Source organism: Conger conger, chromosome 8 (assembly GCF_963514075.1).
Source record: "Conger conger chromosome 8, fConCon1.1, whole genome shotgun sequence".
Taxonomy (NCBI): domain Eukaryota; kingdom Metazoa; phylum Chordata; class Actinopteri; order Anguilliformes; family Congridae; genus Conger; species Conger conger.
In genome coordinates, this window is record NC_083767.1 from 49,344,673 (window position 1) to 49,369,801 (window position 25,129).

Consider the following 25,129-nt stretch of genomic DNA (forward strand, 5'->3'; position numbering starts at 1 on the left):
TGACACAAATATTTAACTTCAGTGAACTCTTTATTCAAGAAACACAAAAGCAGCACGATGAAACGCTCAATGACGAGAGGAACATAACTAGACATTGTCCAAAATTGCTACAACTGCATCTGTCTCTGTTGAGAATACTGCACTCTGGTGGACAAAAAGGGGAACGTTGATTCTCCAGCACTGGTCAAATAAGTAATGCACTGCAATGCAGCAGAGACACGAGAGTGCTTGTGGTGTCTGCATCAGCAAAAATTTGCCTTTTTAACCAAGTGTTCGCATCGGGCAGCGAACAAACAAACAGGGTAGTTACACTGGACAGCTCTCTGGTGAACGGATCATCCAGATTTCTTGGAAGGTTCAGAGGGAAGTTGAGAAAAGTTTTTGTTAAAACATTTTTTTTTTTTTTTTCTTCAAAGATTCCACGCATGTGTTACCAAGAACACTTCCCACTGCAGAGCTCGGAAAGCCTCTGCATTGCAGATAGCTCCCTCCTCTGTGGAACCGTAAATGCCAGGACAGCGGCACGGCGGGCGACCGGTATCGCTGCGATGGCGTTGATACGGGGGGCAGGAGTGAGGAAGCTCGCTCAGAGATGCAAGGCAGACTTACAAACACTACCACAGGGATCAGTAAAAACGCAGCCATCGTAGCAGGACCCGCCCCGTCTCACGCATGACCGTGGATGGGGGGTATCGAGGCGGGTTTGAGGAGGATGTTTCCCATTGGTCGGAGGGGGCGGGGTGGGTCTCCGGGGCGTGGTCCGCTGCGTCAGCGTTTGGAGGTCAGCGTGAGGGTGGAGGAGACCCTGAAGATCTGGGGCAGCATGTTGCTCAGCTGGTAGAACATCTCATCAGAGATACTCTGCGGGAAGAATAAGCAGACAAAGTCAGCTCACCGCACAGCTGAAACCACACACGCTCCACCCTGCTACTAGGGTCAGGACCAGCAGTGCTCAGAGAAACACCTTTCTACCACAGCATATCAAGGAGGTCATTTCATTATTTACAGTATTTTACAGCTAAAACAAAATGACCTAGAAAAGAAAAATGGAAAAAAATATTACTCGGTAGTTCATCAATGGACATAATTTTTAGACCCTGGGCTTAGTCTTGGGCTTGTCAGTTGACCTAGCTATGTGTGACATATTTATTCATATTCATAAAAAAGTGAGTTCACTGCCTCAATAGGACACAGGAATACAGGTATGGACAGTGAACTCACTGGGTTCAGTGTGAAATGCAGTGCACTGCATCGCAGGTTACCATCCAAACAGGCCTTGAAATAAGCATTTGATTATTAGAGCGAGCCATACAGCTCTTAGACAGTGCGTATATTTAGATGTGCCTGTCTGGCCGAGGTGTGGGAAACACTGCTATTTTGAAAGGTGTTGGAGTGTAGGGTCGCTGCTGGGCGACTGAGGGAGCCCTTTGATGCTGTTTTATCGCCTGGGCCTGTCAGCCAGGGCAGCCGGGCAGCAGCAGGCCAACACCACGCCTCACACCTCACCCTGCCAACACACCACCCAGCCCCTGCATCCCCACACTCAGAGCTGCCATTCCCATCCAGATAAACCTAGCATGCGCGCGTCTGTGTGTCTGTGTCTGTGTGTGTGTGTGTGTGTGTGTGTGTGTGTGTGTGTGTACGTGAGTGAATGTGTGCATTTATGGGTGTGTGGGTGTGTGTGTGTGTGTGAATATGTGCGTTTATGGGTGTGTGTGTGTGTGTGTGTGTGTGAGAATGTGCGTGTATGTATGTATGTATGTAAAGGTGTGTGTGTGTATGCGTGTGTGTATGAGTGAGTGCGTGTATGTGAGTGTCAGTGTACGTATGAGTGTGTGTGTGTGTGTGTGTACGTGAGTGACAGTGTACGTTTGTGTGTGCATGCGCATGCGTGTGTGTGTGTATGAGCGTGTGCGTGTAAAAGCATTAAACACAAAGGCTGGAGAACAAGGCTTCACATTTTCATCACATGATTGTAAAGGAAACAGTACAGTGCGCAGCAGGGAGAATCTGGGACAGCAGTTTGCTGCAGTGATCGCAGAAGCCTGCAGGTCTTAATCACAGGCTCTGTCACCGCAGTTACTTTACAGAACATCTGAAGGAAACATTTAGCTCTAATAAGGAGATATTTATAAATATATAAATAAATAACTGAGAATCCACCGGCAATGACACAATGACTGCTATTCACTGGGAGTGCTGCCTCTCCCCCTGTTGCTGTGTCATCCTGTCTCCTTGACAACCCGTGATGGCAGCAACCCTGCTGCTCTTAGCAGACGGATGACACAGTGCTGGAGTCAGCGCCCTGTCTCGCTGGGGCGGACACTGCAGACCACTGCGGCCGAACGCGGCGTCACGCCACCCCTCACCTGCGGAACCAGGAACTGGACCGTCCGCGAGACACCTCCGTCCCAGGACGCCATTTCCATCATGAAACCTGCAAGGACACGAATGTGAAATCGACACTCGGCTTCAAGACAAATAAGCCATTTGCAGAGTCACAGCTCAGCTTCTGTTAGAGGGCGTAGTTATACTCTGTGTGCCGTCTCTCTCTGTCTCTGTCTCTCAGTCAGCCTGTCAGTCACCGTCCCACGCCCACCCCCAGCACACGCACACACGCACACAAGCACACAAGCACACAAGCACACAAGCACACGCACACGCACAAGGTCGTACATTTCCATTGACTGGCAAAGTATTGGTCATCACACCTGCTCTGACTATAACTCATCGATTGTCAGTGATATCCACGGCTGATGAGGGAATGGTGCCGTTTCCCTCTCCCACTCACCTTTCACACATTTGAAGACCAGCTCGGCTCTCTTCAGGCACCAGGGTATGGTCATCTCCTGTGGGGAAGAACAGCGTGCAGTGAGACGCTGCAGAGGGCTGCCAAACCCTCACGCCCGTCCCAGAGCTTACTTTCCGCCGCTGAATCACATCCCAGGCAATCGCCAATTAGCACCGTGGTGGACCAACGCGTTTGCACAAACACTCACCACAAAGCAAGATGCCTCTGCTCAGCTGCCACATGAAGTGAGCAACCTCCGGTTGCCATAGCCACCGACTAACCATAGGAAGTGAGATGCCCATGGACTGGCTTGTTGCGTCATGAGTTCAAGACGCATTAACGGCTTGAGTTTGTTTATGTTCTAATTTCCCCTCAATCATAATGATCTCACTCTGACCTCCGCAGGAGCGGTGGCCAGCTCATTAGGTCTTCCGACATCAACTCTTGGCACCATGCTGGACGAATGTGTGTACACGAAAAGCTTCCAAAACAGTCATGAAAACAAGGTCCGGAACAGCAATCAAGCTCCCCGCAATTCCTGGTGGTCACCGTGGTTACACGATGGTTGGATCCCCTTTTGGCCAATCGAAATCTGAACCCTGGGCCTGTTGAGCACTGTAACAACACTCCCCTGCTCTACAGCTTTAGAACCGGATTTCCGAAACCAAGCTCTTCAATTCAGTCTATATACGGCAAAGACATGTATATAATCAATTCAGAATACATACCACGGGGAGGTATATAATCTGTCTCCTACTTGTGATTTTCATATACGGAGTAAAAACAGCATAAATGTACAGCTATTACACCACAAGCAAAAAGAACAGCAAAAAGAAAAAAAAAAGCAGACTATCGTTTTGAAGGTTTACATCGTTTTTCTTTTAATGACCATTTTCACTGGTTTGTCCTTGCCGGTCATAATTCTAATTGTAACTGAATGCAATTAGAATACAAATGCTTGCAGGTTAACATAGGCCTCTAACCAATTCACCTGAACCCAGCATCTCCCTCACGGGAATCTTGACCCATTTCAAAATGACGAATTCCTCATTAAAGGAAAGCCTCTCAAGAGGCTTCCTAGAGTCAGATACTTTCTGTTGCTTCAGCCAGTGTTGACCATTAAGCAGATAAACACAGCTACGTGTTTAGTCTCGGCTGCAGATGCGGTGCGCACTGTTATAAACAGTCTCTGAGAACGGCTCTGCATTAGCTGGTGACCCCTTTAGACCCGTCATCGCGTCCCTCGCCCGCCGGCTTGTTTAGAAAGCGCTGCATCACGGGGATGCGCCGGCGAACGTCACAGGAGCCGTCGCTTGACCTTCTGTCTCGCCGTGCGCCTGAAGGACCTCCACGCTGCTCACCGTGAATCGAGGGGGGAAAGAACGATAAGGCTTAGGTAAACACGACAGGCACTGACCGCTGACGCAAAATCATCTCTCCTCCTCTACGCGAATGAACTACGCAAAACGGACGGCGTGGTGAAACTAACAAGGGTTGAGTGAATTCAACTAGAACGGATGTGATGTCAAGAGTTCAGACACGTTAATGGCTGGAGTTTCTTTATGTTTCCCCGCAATCGTAATGTTCTCACTCTCTATTTATCTGACCTCAGCAGGAGCAGCAGCCAGCTCATTAGGTCTTCTGACATCACCATGTTCAAAGCACAGTGTGGTTATAATATAAAATAGGACGACCCTGTGATTCATTAGCACATCAAAGGCTCCTTCTGCTGCTTCTCGCCACCCGTAGTAACAACAATGACTTTACGGAAATTAGATATTAAGTCCCCGTTGCCTCCTGTTACCTTGGGCATGCCTGGATGTCAGCCACAGGAATTTCACAGCAGACTGCTGTTCCTAGAGGACCAGCGCCTTGGTTAACTCATGAGAGATCTTGTGCAGATGCACACAATAGTATCTAATCAACACAACAGAGGTGACGCAAACAACAACACCCAATAAACAACACCGAATCTGATATCCTAGCTCCGCCTCTTTTGCAAAAGGGAAAATGCATTTGCGCACCATTATTCCCACCCGAGTGGGATATAGGCTTGTTAAACTGAAGATTTGTAAACAATGAAAGTAATACATTGGAGTTTGAACCAGTGTAGGTTCTGCTAGTTGAGTGTACTGAATGGAGGCAGCCTGCTGGTAGTACACTAGCCTGCTCTTTGTAAGACGGGGGAATGGCTCCAGTTGCTATGCATTAGGAACAGACCTGGGTCAAATATATACAGTGGGGTGCAAAACTGTGGACCTCCCAGGGTTTAAATGTCTGCTTCAATTAATCCGTGTGCGATTGAAAGCAAACCTGAACTCTAAATGGAGTTAAACCTGAGACTGAGACTGAGAGTTTATGAATTCTAAAAAATGAAAAAGGTCTTGTGCAAAAGTTTGGCAACCATTTAGGATTACTCTTTGTTACTTTTTAAAAAGATGATTACTAAGCCTGACCGAGGTGATTTATTCATAAGGGCTTCAATGAGTCAGGTGTGTATAATTGCAAGGCTGAACCTTTTATTCTGAAGTAACACCATGCCTTCTAAAGTATTCAACTGTTTGGCGTTAACAGTAACAGGTTCCTCTAAACAAGGATTTCAGAATGAAGATGGTTCATTTCCACCAAGAAGGAGAAGGCTTGATGTTTTTCACTGTCAGAAATATTATTAGAAAATGGAAGATAAATGGAACAGTTGAAGTCATTGATCCAAAGCATACCTCAAAATCAACCATGAAGTATGTCCAGGAAAAATGGATGAAGGTTTTGGAATGGCCACCACAGTCCCCAGACTCGTTGAGCCATCTCAAATATGACGTACATGCGAGGTCTATTTTTTTTTTAAGGGTCTTTTTCCTTTTTTTTTATTATTTTGAAACTGTAAACATTCTTTATAAATAATCTTGCTTTAACAATTGAATAAATGTTTAACATTGTACCATTTAGAGGTCAGGCTTGCTTCTGTTCAGTTGGATATTAATCTTCTTAACCAGGGGTTGCACTACTGCAGTTATTTTGGATCCAAATACTTTGCTACGCTTTACTGAGCTTGTCTGGTGTAGTGGAACCTATGAAACACTGTCAAATACCGCCTTCTGCTCCTCCGTGTTGACTCAATTCCACCAGGCAAGATCAGTCGAGCACAGAGAAATATTTGGATCCAGATTGGACCCGGGTCTGGTGGGGACTGGCGTCGGGCCGGGCCTCACCTCGGACATGTCGTGCACCAGCAGCAGGGGGACAGTGATGGTGGTGACGTCGTGGGTGCAGCAGACCTTCAGGATGTTCCTCAGCCCCATGATGGCGGGGTCGCGGGCGCTGATGTTGCCCGAGCGGACGTTGTCGTCCACGCAGAGGTGATACACCACATGCACCTCGGACAGGTTTGAGTGCCGGGAGACGTAGAACTCGCCTGCGGAGAAGGGGGGGGGGGGGGGGGGGGGGCGTTACTGACGTGAGAACGGACGGCCGACGCCATCAAGACCGCCCCGTCGAATCCGCATGACGTCCAAACGCCACACATTTTAGAGTGTCTCACAAATATAGAACAAAGCAACAGTAAGGTGAACGGTGTTCCTGGAGGCTTCTTGCCTGGTAGGATGTTTGCAGGGTTTCTTTCAAGGTTTTTGGCTTTATCCTCGCTGGCTCCGTTTCTGGGGACCTCTGTAAGAGTAAAAGAGGGGGGTAAACACAGTCAACAGCCATTCCGCTCAAATTGCAACCTTTTCCTTTTTTTTTTTTTTTTTCTCTTTGAGGACGGAAGTAACGACGACAGCCTGTGACAGGAACAACCATATATAGTGAAGGCGGCCCACCGGAATGTTCCGTGTCGCAGCTGTGAGAAGAGCCTCCTTGTGTGGAGCAGGCCATGATAAGAATCGTGTTGGCGGTTCACAACGCACACAAGCAATCACATCCAAAAAACGCCTCACCCCTGCCGACCACATCCGCGCTCCCAGTTTGGGCACACGGCTGACATCACTGCAGCCTCTGCTCCCGGGGCAGGATAAACAAACACGGCCGGGCCGGGCCAGGGCCTGTTTATTTCCGTGACTGTGACCTCTTCCATGGGTCCTTACGTTACTGCTTCCGCCTGCCACTTTTATTTTTCGTCGCTGTAATGCGCTCTGATCTCTGCTTTCAGCCCAACGTGGGACTCCTGAACGGGAAATGGCCTACTGAGAGGGAAACGGCCTACTGTGAGCCAGTGAGCCAGCGAGGCCCCTGTGGGGCTGACGCCTGTACAGCCCCAATGTCAACACGCACCGTCAGCCACAGAGCAACTCGCTAGTCAATTACGGCTGCCCGATGTCAGTTACGTCGATTAGCGTTAGCATGCGAACAGGTGCTCAGCGTGCTGTCAGGGGAGACCATCGTGGCTTAAGTTAAACACAGCCGGGTGCAGCAGGTCACCGCTTCTGCGGTGGAGTGTATGAGGGAGCCGAAAGGGAAAGCAGGATGGAGAATGGAAGGAGGCGTGAGCGGTTGAGGTGGCAGGGGCCGGTATTTTGGTCCGCGCCCGTGGGCAGGGCTGTGGGAAAGGGCGGAACGTGCGGCTGTGAGCCCCCCCCCCCCCCCCCCCAGCTCGACGGCCACTAATTTCCCCTCTGGGGCCCAGTCAAAACTCTAAGTGTCCCTTCCTTACTCCGGGGCCCAGTCCAGTGGCTCCTCCCAACCTGCACCTCTCCCGGAACCCCTGGCCGTGGACCAGCCGGGTAAATAACAGCCCTCCACAGGAAGCGTCTCGTGTGGGCGGGGGGAGGACGTGTGGCTCACCGGGCTGGTCCCTCTGCTTGCTGCTCCTCTGTGCCCGGGCGTACAGCACCACCTGCTGGACCCTCTCCAGCTGCTCCTGAAGCCGGGGGAAGTGGAAGTCCGTGCACTCCTTAGACACGGTGGCAAAGTCTGTCAATGAAGGGTCAAGAAGAAGGTCATTACTTATGTATGATGCGGAAGCTCATAACAGTTCTGATACGCATGTCTTTTAAAAATATATATTTTTAAATATTCATTTAAATATAAATGTATCCATTATTTTTTTGTTTTCTGTATTACTTTATCAGTAGAAGAGTAAAATTTGAGATTTTCATGATGTTCCAGATGTTCAGATGTTAGAGAAATGTCTATATTTCAATAAATAAAATAACATATTAATAATAGACCACTTTTCAGATAAATAAAAAAGGCAAAGGGTCTTTTGATTTGATGAAATTTTTAACCATTTGCTCTTTATAGTAAATTATTTAATATTTAGAAAAATCTGATACTGTCAAGTCCATCAGTAGTCAGTGAGCCACTTAGCAGTGTGTATTCCTCTGTCCTAACAACAGACTGCAGGCACACCTAGGGATGGAAAACTAAGGACCAGACATCTTACTACAGTCGTGTAATTTTCCCCAGCGAGTGAAAATCGAGTCGCCGTTTGACTGGGATCTGTTGGCGGTGACCCCTGACCTCTCTTGATGCCGCTGTAGGAGTTGACGCGGTTGTCCACCAGCAGCACCAGGCCGCAGAGCGAGGACGAGTAGAGCGAGAGCGCCGTCTGCAGGCGACGCAGCTTCACCCCGCCGCTGCCGTGGCGACGGTGTTTGCAGAAGTCCAGCACGTCCGCGCGCACCAGCCGCAGGTTGTGCATGGTCTTCAGCTGCGCTCCTGGAGGAAAAACAAAAACACCGCGCTACGCATTTCACATCTCGCTCCAAAGGTCACGCTCGGTTTCAGGGAGAACTAATCCCGCGGCTGTCGTTAGGGTTTATTTTTACGTTTCCACGGAGACGGCGGTACCTAAGTGGATGGTGAAGCTCTCCTCCAGCTGTTGCTGCTCCTCGAAGAGTCTGTCTCCCGGCTCCTCCACCTCCGTCAGCTGGCTGGGCTGCACCTTGATCTCCTCACTGAGAGAAACATCATCGCTCTTAGATAAACGCAACCTTCGCTTGACCAGGAAGGGAACGGGGCTAACTGAGAACCTCTGCCTCTTTTTTTTGCAGTCACAACATGTTGAAATATGATTAGGGCAGAGTGCAAGAGACTTTGCTGCCTGTCAACTGGAAGGGGGGATAATTAGGGGGCCAGACTAAGAGATCTGGGTGTAGGTTAACACCCTTATTCTTTCCATGGGACCTCCAATGTCCGCAGTGAGCCGGGATTTCAAGCTTAAAATACCGTCTGGAAAAACAAGGTGACTCCTGGAGCACCATGTTACTTTCTCAGAGAATACTGCACCATACTGGTTAATCAGCAGCACTTCAAGGAGCAACCTGCTTTTTCCAAGTCTCGCATTCAAGTATAAGTCAACCTCATAAACTACAGGATGGCCCTGTACATCTCCTGACAATATTCCAGCATCCTCATCCTCTTCCCCTGTTCAAATGCCAAGGACAAATACTCAGTGACCTTTTCAATTCCTTACAAGATGGCAACACTCAAAATCAAAGCTTTTTCAGCTGGTTTCGGGAGGGCTGCTGCGTTTGCAGATTTCCATTCCATGATGTCTGCAGGCTTTCATTCCGTCTAAGCCTCCAACCACCTGACTCAACTGCCCGTTATCTTGATTGAACCAATTTTGCTTCTGTCCCAGATTTGAAGTGTTAGTACTTTTTTTCTGCAAACCTGCTGAATTGCACTCATCACATAGCGAGCTGTGCAGCTTCCCTGACATATGTGCATGCATACACATGCAAATACACACACACCCCCTACGCGCACTCTCACTCTCACACACGTGTGCGCGCGCACACACATACACACACACCCTACAATGGTCCGATATCCATGGACCTACTTTATTTTACTGTTGTTGGGGTTCTGAAGGTCCTGGTGCAATTTGATCACCCACTCCTGATACTCCTGCTTCTGGATACCCGTCACCTGTTTGAGCTCGCTGGCCCATTTATTCTCCAACACCTGGGCCCCACACAAAAAACACAGTCAGATCAAGGAGGAACAACCAGCACGGATAGAACATTTGGATGCACATCCACTGTAAAGTGCAGGTTTTCACATGCTGTCTATTGAGGCCTGTGTGACAGGAGAAATCGAACCCGGTCATTCATGCACCATGTTAACACCGCCCTGCTGGTTGGTTACCTGTTGGGCATCGAAGTGTTGTGAGGCCATCACGTTCACATCCTGGTCGCTCGCCGTCTTGCCCAACTCCTGCATGACTTTGTCCATTTCTACCGCCTGTCTGCTCGCCACCAGCAAAGGGAAAGACAGTCTGAACCTTCACCTTCTCAATGGCTGTTCTCCGTTCCTCCCACTTTTTGTGCCAATAATCATATCACATTTCATATCACTGTATGCATACTGTAATGTTGGTGATAAAATAGTGTTTTTTAAGATTATATACAACCATGACTAGTTGAAATGGATTCTCAGTATTGAATTGAAAATTATTAGTCCAATACAATACCCCCCTCTGAATATTCAGCATTTAGATCCTATTGAAAAGCAATGTTTAATGCGTACTCTACCTTGTTGAAATTGAGCACACAATATTGTCATTAAGACATTGAAGGAACAGACATTGTGTGAGATGCAGTGGAAAGGCTGTTTGAGCAGAAACTAAACCCAACACCAGTGCAGTGCAAAGACAGCGGTTGCTAGCTGTTTGGTTGGCTTGTTGTTTATACACAAGCTAAATCCAACACCAGTGCAGTGTAAAGACAACAGTTGCTAGTTGTTTGGTCTGTTTGTTGTTTGTACACAAACTAACCCCAACACCCCAACAGTGTAAAGGCAGTGGTTGCCGGTTGTTTGGCTAGTTTGTCCTTTGCGCACAGACCTCTCCTGCAGCTTCTTCAGCTCCATGTCGCGCTCGCTGATGAGCTCGGAGATGCTGAGGAAGTAGTTGTGCTCCAGGTTGAGCAGGGTGTCGGAGGCCGGCGAATGGATGAGCTCGTGGTACACGTCCGCAAAGTCCTCGTCCCAGCTGGGCTCCTCAGGCCTGGCGTGCTCCAGCGTAGTCTGTGTCAGTCACAATCACAATCACAGTCACAGTCACAGTCACAGTCACAGTCACAGTCACAGTCACAGTCACAATCACAGTCACATTCAAGTGTCTCCAAGCTCACGCAAAAAGGAATTAAACAAATAAACTCAATAAATCATCACTGTCAACAAACACACATCCAGAAAACATACAACTGTACATAATATCTTCTTTAAAGAAATTATAGAATTCAATATTGTATTCTTAGGATGGCTAAATAAGAATACATAAATGTGCAAATTAAAGAACGGTAGTTTAGCTGGTAGGTTCCATACTCCAGTATGATTGTCATTACTAGACTGCACTAGAGGAGTCGAGAGGAAAAGGAGAAAGATGGCGATGGAACAGAGGAAGGCTATAAAACAAAATGTGGTAGATAAAGACATAATGCAGCCAGAAAAGGCTGCAAAATTTAACCAGAACAATGACAAATGTGTATAAATGAAGCATGATGATATGCACCACGTATGATGTGCACAAGACTGCAGACACAAGGAAACTATCCGATGGGCCAGAAAAATAGCCCACAAAACAAGCCAAATGAAGGGAAGAATCTTGCCATGAAAGGTGGAGCTAAATTCTGACCTTTGCTTACAGAGAAATATTTAATATCAAAGGGGACATGAATCAGCCTTCTCTATTAATCTGAGTGCAAGAGTCTTTATGTGACACAGATGAAGATGACGGATGATATAAAATGTTTTTGAGTCCCTTTAAATAAACTGGGTGGCTTCCATGTGTATTTATGTGCCACTGCAGTAAATGTTAACGGCGAGCATGTACGTACAGTCGACATGAGCCAACATTGCTTTAGAGGTGTGTGTGTGTGTGTGTGTGTGTGTGTATATGTATTTAGACTGTGCTTTCCTTTTATAAGTGCCAGAGCAACTGACAGCAGAATTCAAACTCTGAATTGAGAATGCAAATGATCTGGCTGACCTTCTTGAAGGATGAAAAGCAAAGGATATACTGTTTCAAACTATTATTTTTACTGTTAGGATATGTATCGTTTTGTAACAGCTTTCATCCAATTAAAATGGCTCCTATCTCTGCAGTGTCCCACTCACTCCACTCCCCCACCTGCTGGGTACAGGGCGTACTGGGTATGAAAGACAGCAACAAGACTGAATTTGGGATAATGAAAGACAACCAAAGAGTTCAGAGTCAACACTAAAGCAGAGGTCACTGACTCAGCCAATATCATTGGGTGAAACGATAGCCTTTTCCCCAGTTGCGTCTGAAGTACCCGTGAATATCGGCTTGCAAACTTTCCGTTCTATTTCGAGCTACTGTACCTACATCACAGTAGGCCCGCGCCCAGGCATTTGTGAGCTGGTCAGTGTCCACTTCTCCGGCTGCGAGTCTCTGCAAGGCTAACTCTGCGTCTCTGTCGTAATCCTGAATCGTTTCTCTCTCGATGAAGCTGCAAAGGGCACTCTTCAGGTCTAGAAGGAAATACGCAACATTAACACTGGTTAAAAGATACTATATTGCACAAACAAGCGTATTACACCTTACATTACTGGCATTATCCAGAGCGACTAAGCAGGAGACAATCCCCCCCAGGAGCAATGCAGGGTTAAGGGCCTTGCTCAAGGGCCCAACGGCTGTGCAGATCTTGTCAGTCCTGTCAGTCAATGCCATGATAAATAAATATTGCAATTGTATAAATATTCAATGTCTGGATATAGCTATTTCCGTAGAAGCTCTTTTAATTAATGCCATCCACATTTTCTCAAGTGATTTGAGTATTTGTTTAAACTTTAAAGGTTTCCAAATAAATAATACTTGATCCTGCCATGTTGCAGAAGCCCATCTCAATGTTTTTTTTTTCCGTTCTATAAAATCTCACCGTTCTCAATGAAACAAGGCATTTTGTGTAGAAGCATCAGCCTCCCGTGCAGGTCGCTGACGTTTTCCGCCACCGGGAACTGCAGCGGAACAGTCAGAGCGTAGCGCTGCTTCCCGGCTGTGAACTCGAACAAAAACTCCTTTTCGGTGGTGTTTATTTTACCTTTATTTCTCTTCATTTTTGCTTATTCTGACCTGGGAAGCGACAAAATATAATTATGTGAGTGCAAGAACCACCAAGCAGTTTAAAAAAAAATCGGATGTTTTATTTCAGCAGCACAAAACACATTTTAGCAGCGTTTTTGTTGTTCTGAAGTAAAATTCCACTTCTGAATAATCTTATGAGAACAGCCGCTTCCTAGCGGCCTAACGTTATTTTGTCAGTGGGATTTGCCAATTTGTTTGAATATTAAACGTATGGCTAGACGTTCGAAGTTTAACTTTACCAGTGATTAGTTTGTGTTTGTTGCCGATTAATTAGCTTGCGAGCCAAAATCCATCTTGTAAAAAAAGACACCCTGACACGCCCAAGGTTCCATTCATTCGAATCCAGAACAAACCAGGTATATTGATACTTTACGTGCAACCAAGCAACATAAATAGCTAGCTAGCAAGCAGTAGTATTTTATTCTGCATAGCTTAGTATCTATAGGCTATGTAAGACGGCTGTTAACCTTAACTAGAGAACATTAGCTAGCCAGTTATGTTGAAAAATCAAGTTAACTGGCTAGTTAGCAGATATGCTATGTAGATAACCTGAAGCTAATTGACGACCATTTAGATTAGATATAAAACCGGGTATTCAGGAAAACGTTAACGCATCTCACCTTAATTGTGATATAGTGTTAGCTTAGCTGTGTTTTTATTTTCATTAACAGTTAACCTTAGGTAGCCATATGCATCACTTGACTTTCACCTATCAGCTGACTGTTGGTTATGAAAAGTGTTCTTTCAGAAGACCAGATTCGATGTTTTATCATACGATTTTTAAATGTAGTTACACGCTACTGCTTTATAGCCAATTAATAAATTATAAATATATATATATGTTTTACAAATAGAAACACTTTTACCACTTATTATATAAAACGTTATAAATCTCCCGGGAAACGATTCATACATTCGAATGCAACGATACATATACCCAATTCATTTTCAGGCGGGATGATGGTCTGTCAGAAGACCAAAACAGTAGATACAGTGTAGTTAACTTTAACTAGCTTGTTAATTTTGACTGTTTTTATTTTTTCTTTAGTTTCTTGTTATTGTTGTCTGCACATCGATTTTGATTTTAAATGTTAACGTTAGTGTGTCTGTTTTTATAGCTCTTTCACTGAAATGTGTTCACCTGGGAAATATAGCTGGCTAACGTTAACTGGTTAAATATGATGCGTTTTGATAGTTTCGCCTTTTGGGTTTAACGTAGTTGATGTTATAAAATAACGTTTTATTGAAATGGAACGACCTTCAAGGTGCGTAGAGTTACGATCACTACTATCGATCGGTGTGAACAAGCTAATAATGTATTTACTGCACAGTTGATACCCTAACTAACGACAGCTTATTTGTACACAAACTCGTGTATACACGAATCAGGCGTATTGATACTACATTTTTACATAGGTGGCATTGTTATTTTTTTGCAGGAGTAGGAAACCGGTTAACTATTCTGACAATAAAGAATTTGATGATGGTAGGTACAGACATCCATGCTATTCTCTGCTAATTAATTCGGTATTATTGATGTATTATGCTTGTTTACAGTATTTGGCATACAATTTAATTTATGGAGCATTGAGCTATGTGTAATTCAATTAACTACCACAATATTATATATCCACTTCAAAGGGAACAGAGCCAGTGTTTCTGAATGCTGTTAGTTGTTATTTTAGCATAACGAAGTACTGCACATCATATCTGTTCCCTATTGCTCTGCGAGGCTTATGAGTGGTATACAGAGATGTTGCAATTGGACATTTGTATTTTATATGCTGTTTAAATACTTAACTATGAAAAGGATGGCAATTGATTTTCTTAGGTGGCAACTGTTTTGTTGCTTCAGTTGAGCTGGTACTTACACAGTGCTTCTGACTGCATTTTCATTTTGTTGCATTAGATGAAGATTTTGCCTATGTTAAAGCACCTCCCAACAAAAAGGCCAGAGTGTCTGGCAAAGAGCCAGAGTGGGAGAAGACTATAAAATCAGCCAGTAAGACCACGAGCCAGGAGGCTAGCACTCTGCCCTCAAACCGTAAGGAAAGGTAGCTACACACAAGCTGCTTATTTTGGGGACTCCTACCCGATGATTCCTATGATTTCCTTATATCAGACTTAAACATGATCTCTGACTTTAATGTGACTAAAATCAATGAGTTCAACCGATACCGTAAAGCAACAAAAATAGCCTCACTTGTTTTTACATTAGATTGAAAGTGTCACTGTTAGGTTGGTTTTTCAAACCATCTGCACCCATGACTAATCCATGTCCAGAAGGACTATCTGCATGGAGTTCTCCGTCATGAGCCTTTAACTACGCCACTTCACCATGCATTCAATCGCATGAGGCAACACAGCGCCGTGGAACATTGGCAGACCTGAGATTTGGAGTCAAACATTGCTGGAAGTTGACTTGTGACACGTTACCTGCCTCCTAGATAGAAGAACGTATAGCTGAACGAGCCAACGATTTGGCACCGTTACCTGTACCCACAACATTACCTGTAACTTTAAAAAGTGGTGACTGTCAGATGGATGATAGAGTGTGTGATGTCTGGCACTGACAGTCCTCCAGAAGGATTCTATTGATGAACAAAGTGGACACTGAACATATCTTGTCTCTGTCAGATTACCCTTGGATGATAAACTGTATGCGAGGGATTTAGAAGCAGCCCTTACATTGTCCATGCTCAGGACTCCAGAGGCAGGAGAGGAACTGTCACCCAATGACAAAGGTCAGCGCTCTTGTTTTTAACCCTGTGCTATTACACTCTAAATATTCTGTTATTATTATGCTATACTGCTACATATGTTATAAGTGATTCACTCATTTGAATCAATCCTTTGTTGAGAGACTTGGAGAGTCGAGTCTTAGAATGGTTCTAAAGAGTCAATGAAAAACAGCTGAACCTCTTGATGCATTTAGTTGATGCCACATGATTGGCTGATTAAATATTTGCATTTACAAGATGGTGGACAGATCTACCTAATAAAGTGTACATGGTAGCTTTATCATTATGTTTCACTAAGCATTATTCTCCCCTCACTATTAAATATAATTTCATAGATCTATTTTGAGGTCAGGGACAGGAATATGTCCATATTGTGTGGGACCTCAGGCAAAAGGATCAAATTCTTCTTGAAAATGAACTTTTTTGTTTTTCTGGATTTAAGGTGGAGAGGACCAGCCCCTCTCAAAAGCCGAATCTGCGTCCCTATCACCGTTGCTCTCAAACTGCAGCGTGGACATCAGCCTCTTGGGTAAATGTGATGTAAATGTGTAGATCTCAGTGCTGCTGAACGTTCCTGAGATAATGAGATAATGGGCCCTTTCTTCCTCCCGCAGGCCTGGATAAGATCACGGGTGAGCGCGGCGCCCCCTGCAGGCCGAGGCAGGCCGTGTCCAAGGCTGCAGAGTCCCAGAGAAGCCTGCAGCAGGAGGAGAGCGGCAGTGGAAGGGATGAGGACTACCAGCCCACCTGCACTCCAGGTATGCAGTGTCAGCACTTAGCATCAGCAAAGCAAGCTGCAGGCCCGAAAATATGCCCTGCTTGTTGTTAGCTTCCTTTGTCACTTTTGCTTCTCTTCAAAATATATTTATCTGGTTTGTGTCAGAGACTGAGGAACAATGCAGTGTGTGTGGATACGCTTACACAGCTAGTTTTGTGTTTTTCTGTGGTGCCCTTGTAACTCCTGCCAGTTCCATTGCTGCAGCACTAACACAGCAGCTCGATTTGAAATGCAGATTCTGAGAGCGATGCTGGTTCCAGCGGGGAGGACGAAAGTGACGACGAGGAATTCACCGTAAAAAAAGCTGAAAAAAAGAAACCAAAAAAGGCTGAGAAAACGAAAAAGGAGAAAACGGCAAGTCCACCAGCCCTTCAGAAGCAGAAGAAGACTTCAAAATCCCCTAAATCCAAACTAGAAGCTGCAGGTATTTTTAATGGTCTAACTGAATCATGGCAAAGCAGAGTAAAATTCCTACAGGCAAACTGAGTATTTAAGCAGCACTTCAGTCCTTTAACAATTTAAGTGTGGCCAGGTCTCTCATCCAGTGTTTTCCACCTCCGCCCAACCCCCCACCAGCATCTCCTGTGGGCCGTCGGCCTGTGTCCATTCCAAGGAAGCCAGCTTCCAGTCCTCCAGCGTCCAGACCTCCAGCGTCCAGTCCTCCAGTGTCCAGTCCTCCAGCGTCCAGACCCCCAGCGTCCAGACCCGCAGTCTCTCTCAGTCCAGCGGGGGGCAAGCTGCCTAAGTGGACCCCCCCAGGTAAATTTATGGTTTATTCATTCAAATGAAGCGATGGCTCAGGACAGTACGTGGTCTGTTTCTCAGGGTTAATTTGGCCTCTTTCATCTGCAGCTCAAATCGGAAGGAGCCCCGGCGCCTCGCAGAGTATCCAGGTGAAGTCTCCGGGGCAGGGCCTGCGTTTGGGCCTGTCCCGCCTCGCCCGGGTCAAGCCCCTGCACCCCAGCGCTGCAGGACACTGACCCCTCCTCCCCCAAACTGTGTACACTGCCTTTTTTATTTTCACTATTTTACTTTTTACTTTTTTTTTTTCAAAACAATTATTTCAGTGTAATGCTGGATGCATTTACTGAGCAGGACATTGCTATAGACCACGCTCTTCTGCTGCTTGGGAACTGTTTGAGCAGCCTTTGCAGCAGCATCACTGGAGAATTGGAGACCTCATATTATTTTAGCTGTAGTACTGTTGCATTTGCTTACAGCCATGCACTTCATTTTCAATTTGTCAAACAAGCTACTTTGTAGTGTTTTAGTCTTAAATTGCGCCAACTGTAATTCAATTAGATTCTACCACAGTACACTAGCTCCCCCTGCTGGAAGTCTCCCAGATTGGGCCCCAGTAATAAAACATCCGAGAGAAAGTGAGCTGGTCTCTACCAGATTTCTTCTGTCTGTATTGTAACCTTATGCATTATGAGCAAGTAGACTGTTCCTCTTCAAAAGTCATCAATGGGGAAAAGGCCAAACAGTGGAATAGAAAGTTCTTGCTGATGGTAAGGCTTTTGCCTTTGAGTGTATGATGGAGCTCAGGTTCTAGGTTTACAGGTAACCATTTGAAACTGTCAACTGTCCTTTTATTCTTTTACAATAATTCTATATTTAACCAATTTCTGGTGCATATTTTTGATGTAAATTTGTACATATAAGTGTAATAAAATCCCTGTCTTGGAATAAAAGCTAAAGAGCTGAAGTCATTTTTTTTACATTTAATATGAACTCATGTCACAGCACTTACAGTTTCTTTGGTTTTATTCTTGTTGATGGAGGAAGATGCTTCCATGGTAATCATGCAATGGATAGACAGCAAGTCAATACATTAATTTTGAATTTCAGAGAGAACAGCTGGCTCACACCCTTTAGAGGATGTGTTTGAGGCAGAGGGTGTGGGTAATGGTGTGTGCAGTACACCACAAGCAGAGGGTGTGGGTGATAGTGTGTACAATACTGAAGGAGTGTGTCACAGTGATTGGACACGGTGTACAATTAATATCTGGAATTTTAAACTGCATAGAAGAAAGGAAATTAAATGCTTATATATATATATATTATATATATTTAAAAATGAGTAGCTGGTTTACACATTGATCTATCATCGACTTTTCTGTGTTGTGTAATGTAACATTTCTGGGGACAATGGAAAAGCTTAGACAAAAACACACAAGCCGAGAGAATTTCGTGTGTCTATCTCAGCTGCACAACGTTGTGGAAAAATGAATTTTGATGGCAGATATGCCATCTACAAAGACACCCTTGGTCAGATAGGTTTCACGTGTACTGTAAATGTAAGTCATGTGGATGAGCATGACGACTAAACATGTATGTATCTTTGTTTTACATTTTGAAAAATATTTCACATGCAATAATTCTTCACAGTTTGGCCTGATGTCAAGGCCCGCAGAAAACAGGGAAATCTGATATTGATGTTTGAAATATAGATGATTGCGGCGATGCCTTTGCTGCTGTAAACAGTGTGGGTGCAGTGCATTCAATGCTGCGCAGCATTGGAGATGGCCCAGGGAAAGCAGCGCTTTTGTCTCAAAGGCCGGGTGTCGGAGACATCTTTGCCACAAAAACAAAGAGAGTCTGCTGGTGGTGGTGGTTGGATAGAATGGGGGATTTGATTTCACAATCCTAATGGAAGACCCCCATTAAAAATGAATGGGATATCAGTTACAGGTGTTTAACTTATTTGCTTACACACGGCTCCGTTTCCTGGCTGACGGGGGTTGTGAGTCTGAACAGTTCGTGCCACGTTCAGCCAGAGGCTTGCTGTGATCGTGTGGCAGATAGGAACGGTGATGTGTTTGACTGTGTGTGACGTTTTCATCAGGCACAAATATGCTGACTAACAAAGGTGTTGATTTTCCATGAGTAATGATTTAATTAGTGTATTACATTGTTGGCGGAGAGGTGAGCCTTCTAAAACACTTGATTAGTTATTTCTCAGAAAAATTATATGGAGTGGTTTTGCACTTTGCACCCATTTGAAAAGAAACTGGCAGCCAACTGAATTTGCAGAACAACAAGGTACTTTTTTAATCAATTTGTAGGCTACACATGTAAACATATGAACATGAATGACTCACATTGTGACAAAATCCTCACTGAACATAAGTGCAATGGTATACTATAGAAATCTCGCTCAGGTTCACACATAAAGGCCAAACAACAGTCATATTTGTAGATAGGTTATGAACCCCCTACATGGAGGGTGACTCGAGCTATTTGATTGGCAAGATTAGAAATCGTGGTAGGAAACATGAAACTGCCCTCTCCCTGAACAGCAAGATTAAAACCATCAGACCAATTAATGCAGCAGTAGGCTATCACTTCGTCAGGCCGCTAGTGTTAATGAACTGCAGAAAGATATGACGTCGTTATTCCTGTGATGGTTTTTGGAATCCCGAACAGTTTCCTTGGTTACGGAGTAAGTGGAACACGTGCTTGCATGAAGTGTGGGAGGCGCGTTCTCCGAACTGGTCCACGACGGTATGCAATGAATCAGTAGCACCAAAACCCATCTCTGGTAGGAGTGCTCTACCGGCGCTCCGCGCTGTACTATAGCAGCACGGGTGGTACTGGTGGCGAAGACAAATCCGCCGGACATGGAATGACAACATCTATCGATACGTACCTTTTCAGTTACAGTAGCTAGAAATGACGCCAACTATGAACTCAACTAATCAACAGCTGCGTGAAGTTGGCAAACCAACTGAGAGGAAGTAAGTTTACAAAAAGCGTTTCTATCGGCTTGAACTAGCTGTACAAGTGAGAGATTTTATGTTGTATGTCGGTGTATTTAATTTTTATTGCAAGGCAAATGAGCTACTCTACAATATATGTCTTATCAAGTTGTAGCTGTAGTTGTAAGCATGATATAGCCTAAATTACATATTTTCTGGATTTAAGGTTTTATGAAACTAGCTGTCAAACAAATGTGTTCTTTGTTATAACACATATGAATGAATTGCATTACAAAATCTCAGTTTTGTTTCTGAAGACTATAAAGCTATAACAATAAAGAAAATGTCACATTTAGCATTTTGCTCTATATGAACAGTAGTGTGGGTTAAAAGGGGGAATATCTTTTTTAGCTGTATAACATATTCAAGAATTCGTTTTTATCTGAAAACTTTTGGTAGACATGCATTTCAGAGGAACTGGTAACTGGACATTTGAAGTCACTATAGGGCCAAAAATGCATGTGCACAAATAGGCCTATTAAAACATAAAAATATATGTGAAGTGTACATTTATAGTAACAACCAAGCAGTTTTATTTTAAGGGGGTATGACAATGTAGGACTAACTTTTGTATAAAGATTACGTATTAATTGCCAGTGATGTAATCTTAATTCTACTGACTGCCTTTCATTTTAGGTGACAGTTCACATATCATATCATATCCATTATTGTTGAAGACTGGTTTTTACAAAACCTTGTGAAATCAGTACTTATCCTGCAGGAATCTACTGCAGATATCTGGAGTGTATTATGCTGTTACGTTGTTACCTTCATTCCGAGCTATGCCTAAATCTAAAGTTATAAAACGAAGTTATACAATTTCAAAAACTTTTTCAACATAAAAAGGTTGACTCACTTTACTCACTTCCACAAAGAATTCACTTTCTATGCATCCATAAATAAACTGGAAAATACCAAAATATCATATGGCTCGGGTCTGGGTCTCACTGACCTGAATTACTACAGAGAAAATGTTTTTTTTTTTTAATTGTATAATGTGATGTATTAATATGCAGACCATTACATAAGAAAAATTGTAAGCAGGAAGTCATGACTTTGGGGTGTTAATACCTGTAGTAGAACTGAACCTTATGTCTAGGTGGCAATATAAGCATTCATTCCCAAGTCACAACCTCTTGGGGCCACTGTACCTTTAAATATGATCTAAAGAAATAGATGCTTTGTTGTTGAAAAAAAAATGAAATGGGCTAGTATTAACATGTTTAGAAAGATGATGAATTTGGGACACAAATTATTCTGGGTTGCATCCTGTTGCTGAGATACGCTCAGTGAGCACTTTATTATGTAGACCTGTACACCAGCTTGTTAATGTAAATATTTAATCAGCCAATCATGTGGCAGCAACTAAATGCATAAAAGCATACAGACATGGTCAAGAGGTTCAGCACTTTTTCAGATCAAATCTCGGAACGGGGACGAAATGTGATCTAAGTGACTTTGACCATGATTATTGGTGCCAGGCAGGGTGGAGTATCTCAGAAACTGCTGAACTTCTGGGATTTTCATGCACACTAGTCTCTAGCTTGTAGAGAATCGTGTGAAAAACAAAAAACATCCAGTGAGCAACAGTTCTGTGGGCAGAAATGTGTTTTTAATGAAAGTGGTCAGGGGAGAAGGGCCAGCAGACTGGTCAAAGCTGACAGGAAGGTGACAGTAACGCAAATAACTACACATTACAACAGTGGAATGCAGAAGAGCATCTCTGAACACACAACACATCAAGTGACTAGGCTACAGCAGGATAAGACCAATAAGTACAAAAATAAGTCTAATAAATACCTAATAAAGTGCTTAGTGAGTGTATATATTTCTCTAAGAATGAATATGTTAGATGAAGACACAGCACTCTGCCAGTAGGGGTCAGTAGTACATGATAATGGTCTGTTTATCTGCTCAGCACATTGCTTGCAGAAATGAACACGTCTGCCTACTGTGTACTAGTTTCCTCTGACACTAGTACACAATGTGAGATAATAGAAGGGCAAAGATTGTCCTTTGTTAAATAATATAGCAGCTTGTATTTGTGTTAAGGGAGGCCTGGTTAAAATGTTGCACTGTAATGTAACTGAAACTGGCACATTTCCTTTGAGCAGAAAAGCAATGAAGACCAAACTGGAGAAACTTGCGAAGGAGAAGAACAGTGCCCTCCCCTTGCTGAAGAAGGTAGGATGGCATCTGACATTTATGTGAGTGGGAGGGCGGGGGCAGTGGCAGTCTGCAGCGTGCGTTTCATCGTTCCAGCGTCACACCTTAAACTGCTGATGCCCACAACTAAATCTATCAGCACCCAGAGTCTTATTTAGAGCTGTATCGTAACACAGATACCGGTGCAACAAAATAACTGTGCTCAACGGGGGAAAAAAAGGTTTATGAATCACTCTCCTAGGCATGCTGGCAGTCTGCATGCTATTTACAGACAGTAAGAATCCCCGGGTAAAGGGGGTTGTCATATACAGTAAGTGCGGAGGTTTTTTTTGCATATTTGTTTTTTTGCATAAGGTAAATTTGCACAGGACCATCCTAGAAACGTGACTTAGAAACTCTCTGGTGGGTCACCAACATAGAAACCACCCTGTTCCTGGCTTGTGCAGTGTATGCAAGCTGCTGGTATATGTCCTTTTTGCTTACGAAGAGACTGGTGCCAGTTGTTAGCCAAAAGCCATAATATGGGATGTACCAACTACCTCTGAATCAGTAGCTCTTCAGGTTGAAATCCAATAGAGCCTGATCTTCACCAGTATTTGTCTGGGAATGGATTTATTTGCTGTTAAACAAACTTATGTTATCTGTCTACAAGGAGGTGAAGAGTCAACAAATCTTAACTATCAGCTGCTAACTGCTTCCTCTTCCTGGCCACATGTATTGCTCCAGTGCTAATATTATAGTTCCTGAGAACAGCTTACTTCAAAATTGCACATTTACTTGGATGTACCCTTGTTGGTCACCACTCAGCTCAACCCATACACTTTGTCTTGTAGGGAAGTGAATGCAACCATCTTTGATGGATTTTCATGTTTCCAATATGATTTGGTCCACTGTTGTCATCATTATATTCTGCACAATCCCCGTCTTGGTTTCTGCCTGTCTCAGCACTTATCTTGGCAGAAAATCTGGAGTCAACCCCACAGACCCAACCCTTGCAAGTGGGGTAGTTCAGCACTGCAACACAAAATGCGACATTTATACATAAACATAAAGTTGGCACCATGGCCTAAACATTCAGTGAACTCACGCAGTCTTAGTAATATTGTTTGAAAGTGGTTACTGTAAGCGCTGGTAGCCAGACGCATTGTCTTTGGTACCAGTGGCGAGCCCAGGGAAAGCTTGCCCTATAAATCACCTTCACCGAGGGGCCCAGGCCCCTGCTCTGGTTTAATGGCTTTTTAATGTGGGTCGACACAGTCTGGCAGCACTGCAGCGGCCCGGCCAGGGAGAGCTTAATCCCCCTGGAGTGAGCTGGAGGAGGAACGTGCGGATGCTGGATTCCACGCCGCACGTGAGCCAGGAATATAAATAACTCCGCAGTAGGAAGGAACCGTGAAAGCCGGTTTGTTTCATCTCTTGGAGAAAAAACGGGAGGAAGAAAAGGTATTTTTTTGGTGGTCAATCTTAAACAGCGGGACTCAGAGAGAAGCTAAGATCAATCAACTGAAGACCGTTTTCTCAAAAAGGTTATTTCAGGAAGGTAGCCACAGATGTAGGCTGGTTAAATGTGCTTTGTGGCTACCTGTACAATGGGCCCTGAAGCACAGGGACGCGTACCTGTCTGCAAGCGTAGCGCTGACAGTGAATGTGGAAGTGTACAGAAGTGCCTCCCTGCTGTTTGGCATTCGTCCCGCAAACAGTAGCCTGCCCGCTCGGACTCTGTGTGCCCAATCACTGTGAGTTACAGGGTCATTGCCACAATTCATCGGTTTCTGTACAACCTGATCAAATTGGGAACACAATGCCAGAAAGATAATGAAAATGGTTGGATACACATAAACAGAAGCTGTTCAAGCAAAGTTTTCAAAGAAAATGGGCCTCCACAATCACGACAACAGCAACATGTGCCGTGGTAATATTGCAACCTGTCAGTCACCCATTCCTCTGCTTCAAGCAGCTTATTGTGTGGGAGAGAGAAAGGCGGGTGTGCACTTGGCTCCCTGGCCCGTTTTCTCATCTGAACTTTACCATGGTATTACAGTCCCCTTGCTGGGATATTTTTATTAGTTGGCATGGGAACTGTTAGCGTTGTGCTGACGCGCTCGTTGCTCCAAGCTGAGAGAGTCGGAGGAGCGACGATGCCTCTCGCACGTCTGAAAAGGCCCATTATGTTCAACAAGTGCTGTTGTCGTGGAAACGGTTGGAGCCTGGAAGTCGAGGCTGAGTTTCACAGTCTTGTAGAGGGAGGTGTTGCATCTCGAAAACTTCTCGCCTGAACACAAGGGCGAGAGACTGAGTTACTGTACCTGACTGGAAGTCAATAGCAAAGCTTCCAGGGCACACTGGCTTTAGTGTATGTCACTCCGACAAGATGTGCTTCTCCTGCTTGTGTGATAGTGCTGTGTGTTGGCATGTTTAGGGCTATAGTGCTTGTCATTTATTGTGCCCTATTTTTGTACTTATTTATGTACATATTTATTTTTCAACTGTGACAATTCTAACGCAGGGACTTCATTTTCTTCCATTAGTCAGATAGAGGTCATTTTTGCACCTGCCAAAATCCTTTTACTGGTCCCCTTTCCTGACAGTCTCTGTAAGATGAACACTGAAGGGACAGACAAGGCCCAGTGGTTCTCTGGGAATGTGTGTGTTGGTGGCTCCTGGTGGCCATTTACCAGGGTGGGGGCCATGCACACACTCACGTGCGCACACACGGACACTCACCAGTACAACGTAGATGAGAATCCTGACCATAGTCGAATTGTGAAGAAATGGGGTCGAGCACACAAATTCTACAGGCCACGGCAATTTTGGCAGACAAACAAGGGGTGCGTTACATTGCTT

General features: G+C 44.6%; 3 protein-coding genes across 5 annotated transcripts in view; 2 read left to right on the forward strand and 1 right to left on the reverse strand.

The window, feature by feature from the left end:
- Positions 1 to 11: 11 nt before the first annotated feature.
- Positions 12 to 13,597, reverse strand: c8h12orf4 (chromosome 8 C12orf4 homolog). 2 transcript variants are annotated; one of them, XM_061253334.1, is made up of 14 exons: positions 13,460 to 13,597; positions 12,634 to 12,827; positions 12,081 to 12,226; positions 10,575 to 10,756; positions 9,878 to 9,977; positions 9,573 to 9,694; positions 8,576 to 8,682; positions 8,246 to 8,443; positions 7,568 to 7,696; positions 6,383 to 6,454; positions 6,001 to 6,203; positions 2,792 to 2,849; positions 2,370 to 2,437; positions 12 to 861 (listed from the first exon to the last, which is right to left on the reverse strand). In XM_061253334.1, the coding sequence occupies exons 2-14, from the start codon at positions 12,809 to 12,811 to the stop codon at positions 769 to 771; spliced, it is 1,656 nt and encodes a 551-aa protein (XP_061109318.1). In that variant the 5' UTR covers positions 12,812 to 12,827; positions 13,460 to 13,597; the 3' UTR covers positions 12 to 768. The 2 variants fall into 2 exon arrangements, with proteins under 2 accessions (XP_061109318.1, XP_061109319.1); XM_061253335.1 differs by lacking the exon at positions 13,460 to 13,597 and adding an exon at positions 13,079 to 13,298.
- Positions 12,652 to 18,066, forward strand: rad51ap1 (RAD51 associated protein 1). 2 transcript variants are annotated; one of them, XM_061253337.1, is made up of 9 exons: positions 12,652 to 12,852; positions 14,279 to 14,325; positions 14,749 to 14,893; positions 15,477 to 15,583; positions 16,023 to 16,109; positions 16,195 to 16,338; positions 16,594 to 16,782; positions 16,935 to 17,117; positions 17,211 to 18,066. In XM_061253337.1, coding segments are annotated over exons 1-9 (1,032 nt in total). In that variant the 5' UTR covers positions 12,652 to 12,850; the 3' UTR covers positions 17,339 to 18,066. The 2 variants fall into 2 exon arrangements, with proteins under 2 accessions (XP_061109321.1, XP_061109320.1); XM_061253336.1 differs by lacking the exon at positions 12,652 to 12,852 and adding an exon at positions 13,801 to 14,104.
- Positions 18,067 to 19,907: 1,841 nt separating this feature from the next.
- Positions 19,908 to 25,129, forward strand: part of dyrk4 (dual-specificity tyrosine-(Y)-phosphorylation regulated kinase 4) — a 31,336-nt gene continuing 26,114 nt past the window's right edge. Inside the window, exons 1-2 of the mRNA XM_061253105.1 lie at positions 19,908 to 20,098; positions 22,234 to 22,303. Coding sequence (XP_061109089.1) covers positions 20,034 to 20,098; positions 22,234 to 22,303 — 135 coding nt within the window. The 5' untranslated portion in view covers positions 19,908 to 20,033. The remainder of the gene's footprint in view (positions 20,099 to 22,233; positions 22,304 to 25,129) is intronic.

Coding starts and splice junctions, on each gene's coding strand:
- rad51ap1 (XM_061253336.1), top strand. Junction 14,326..14,748: donor CAATAAAGAATTTGATGATG/GTAGGTACAGAC, acceptor TTGTTGCATTAG/ATGAAGATTTTGCCTATGTT. Junction 16,339..16,593: donor CCAGCCCACCTGCACTCCAG/GTATGCAGTGTC, acceptor TTTGAAATGCAG/ATTCTGAGAGCGATGCTGGT.
- c8h12orf4 (XM_061253334.1), bottom strand. CDS start 12,811: ATGAAGAGAAATAAAGGTAAAATAAACACCACCGAAAAGGAGTTTTTG. Junction 9,695..9,877: donor AACACTTCGATGCCCAACAG/GTAACCAACCAG, acceptor TGTGGGGCCCAG/GTGTTGGAGAATAAATGGGC. Junction 2,850..6,000: donor TGGTGCACGACATGTCCGAG/GTGAGGCCCGGC, acceptor TCTTCCCCACAG/GAGATGACCATACCCTGGTG.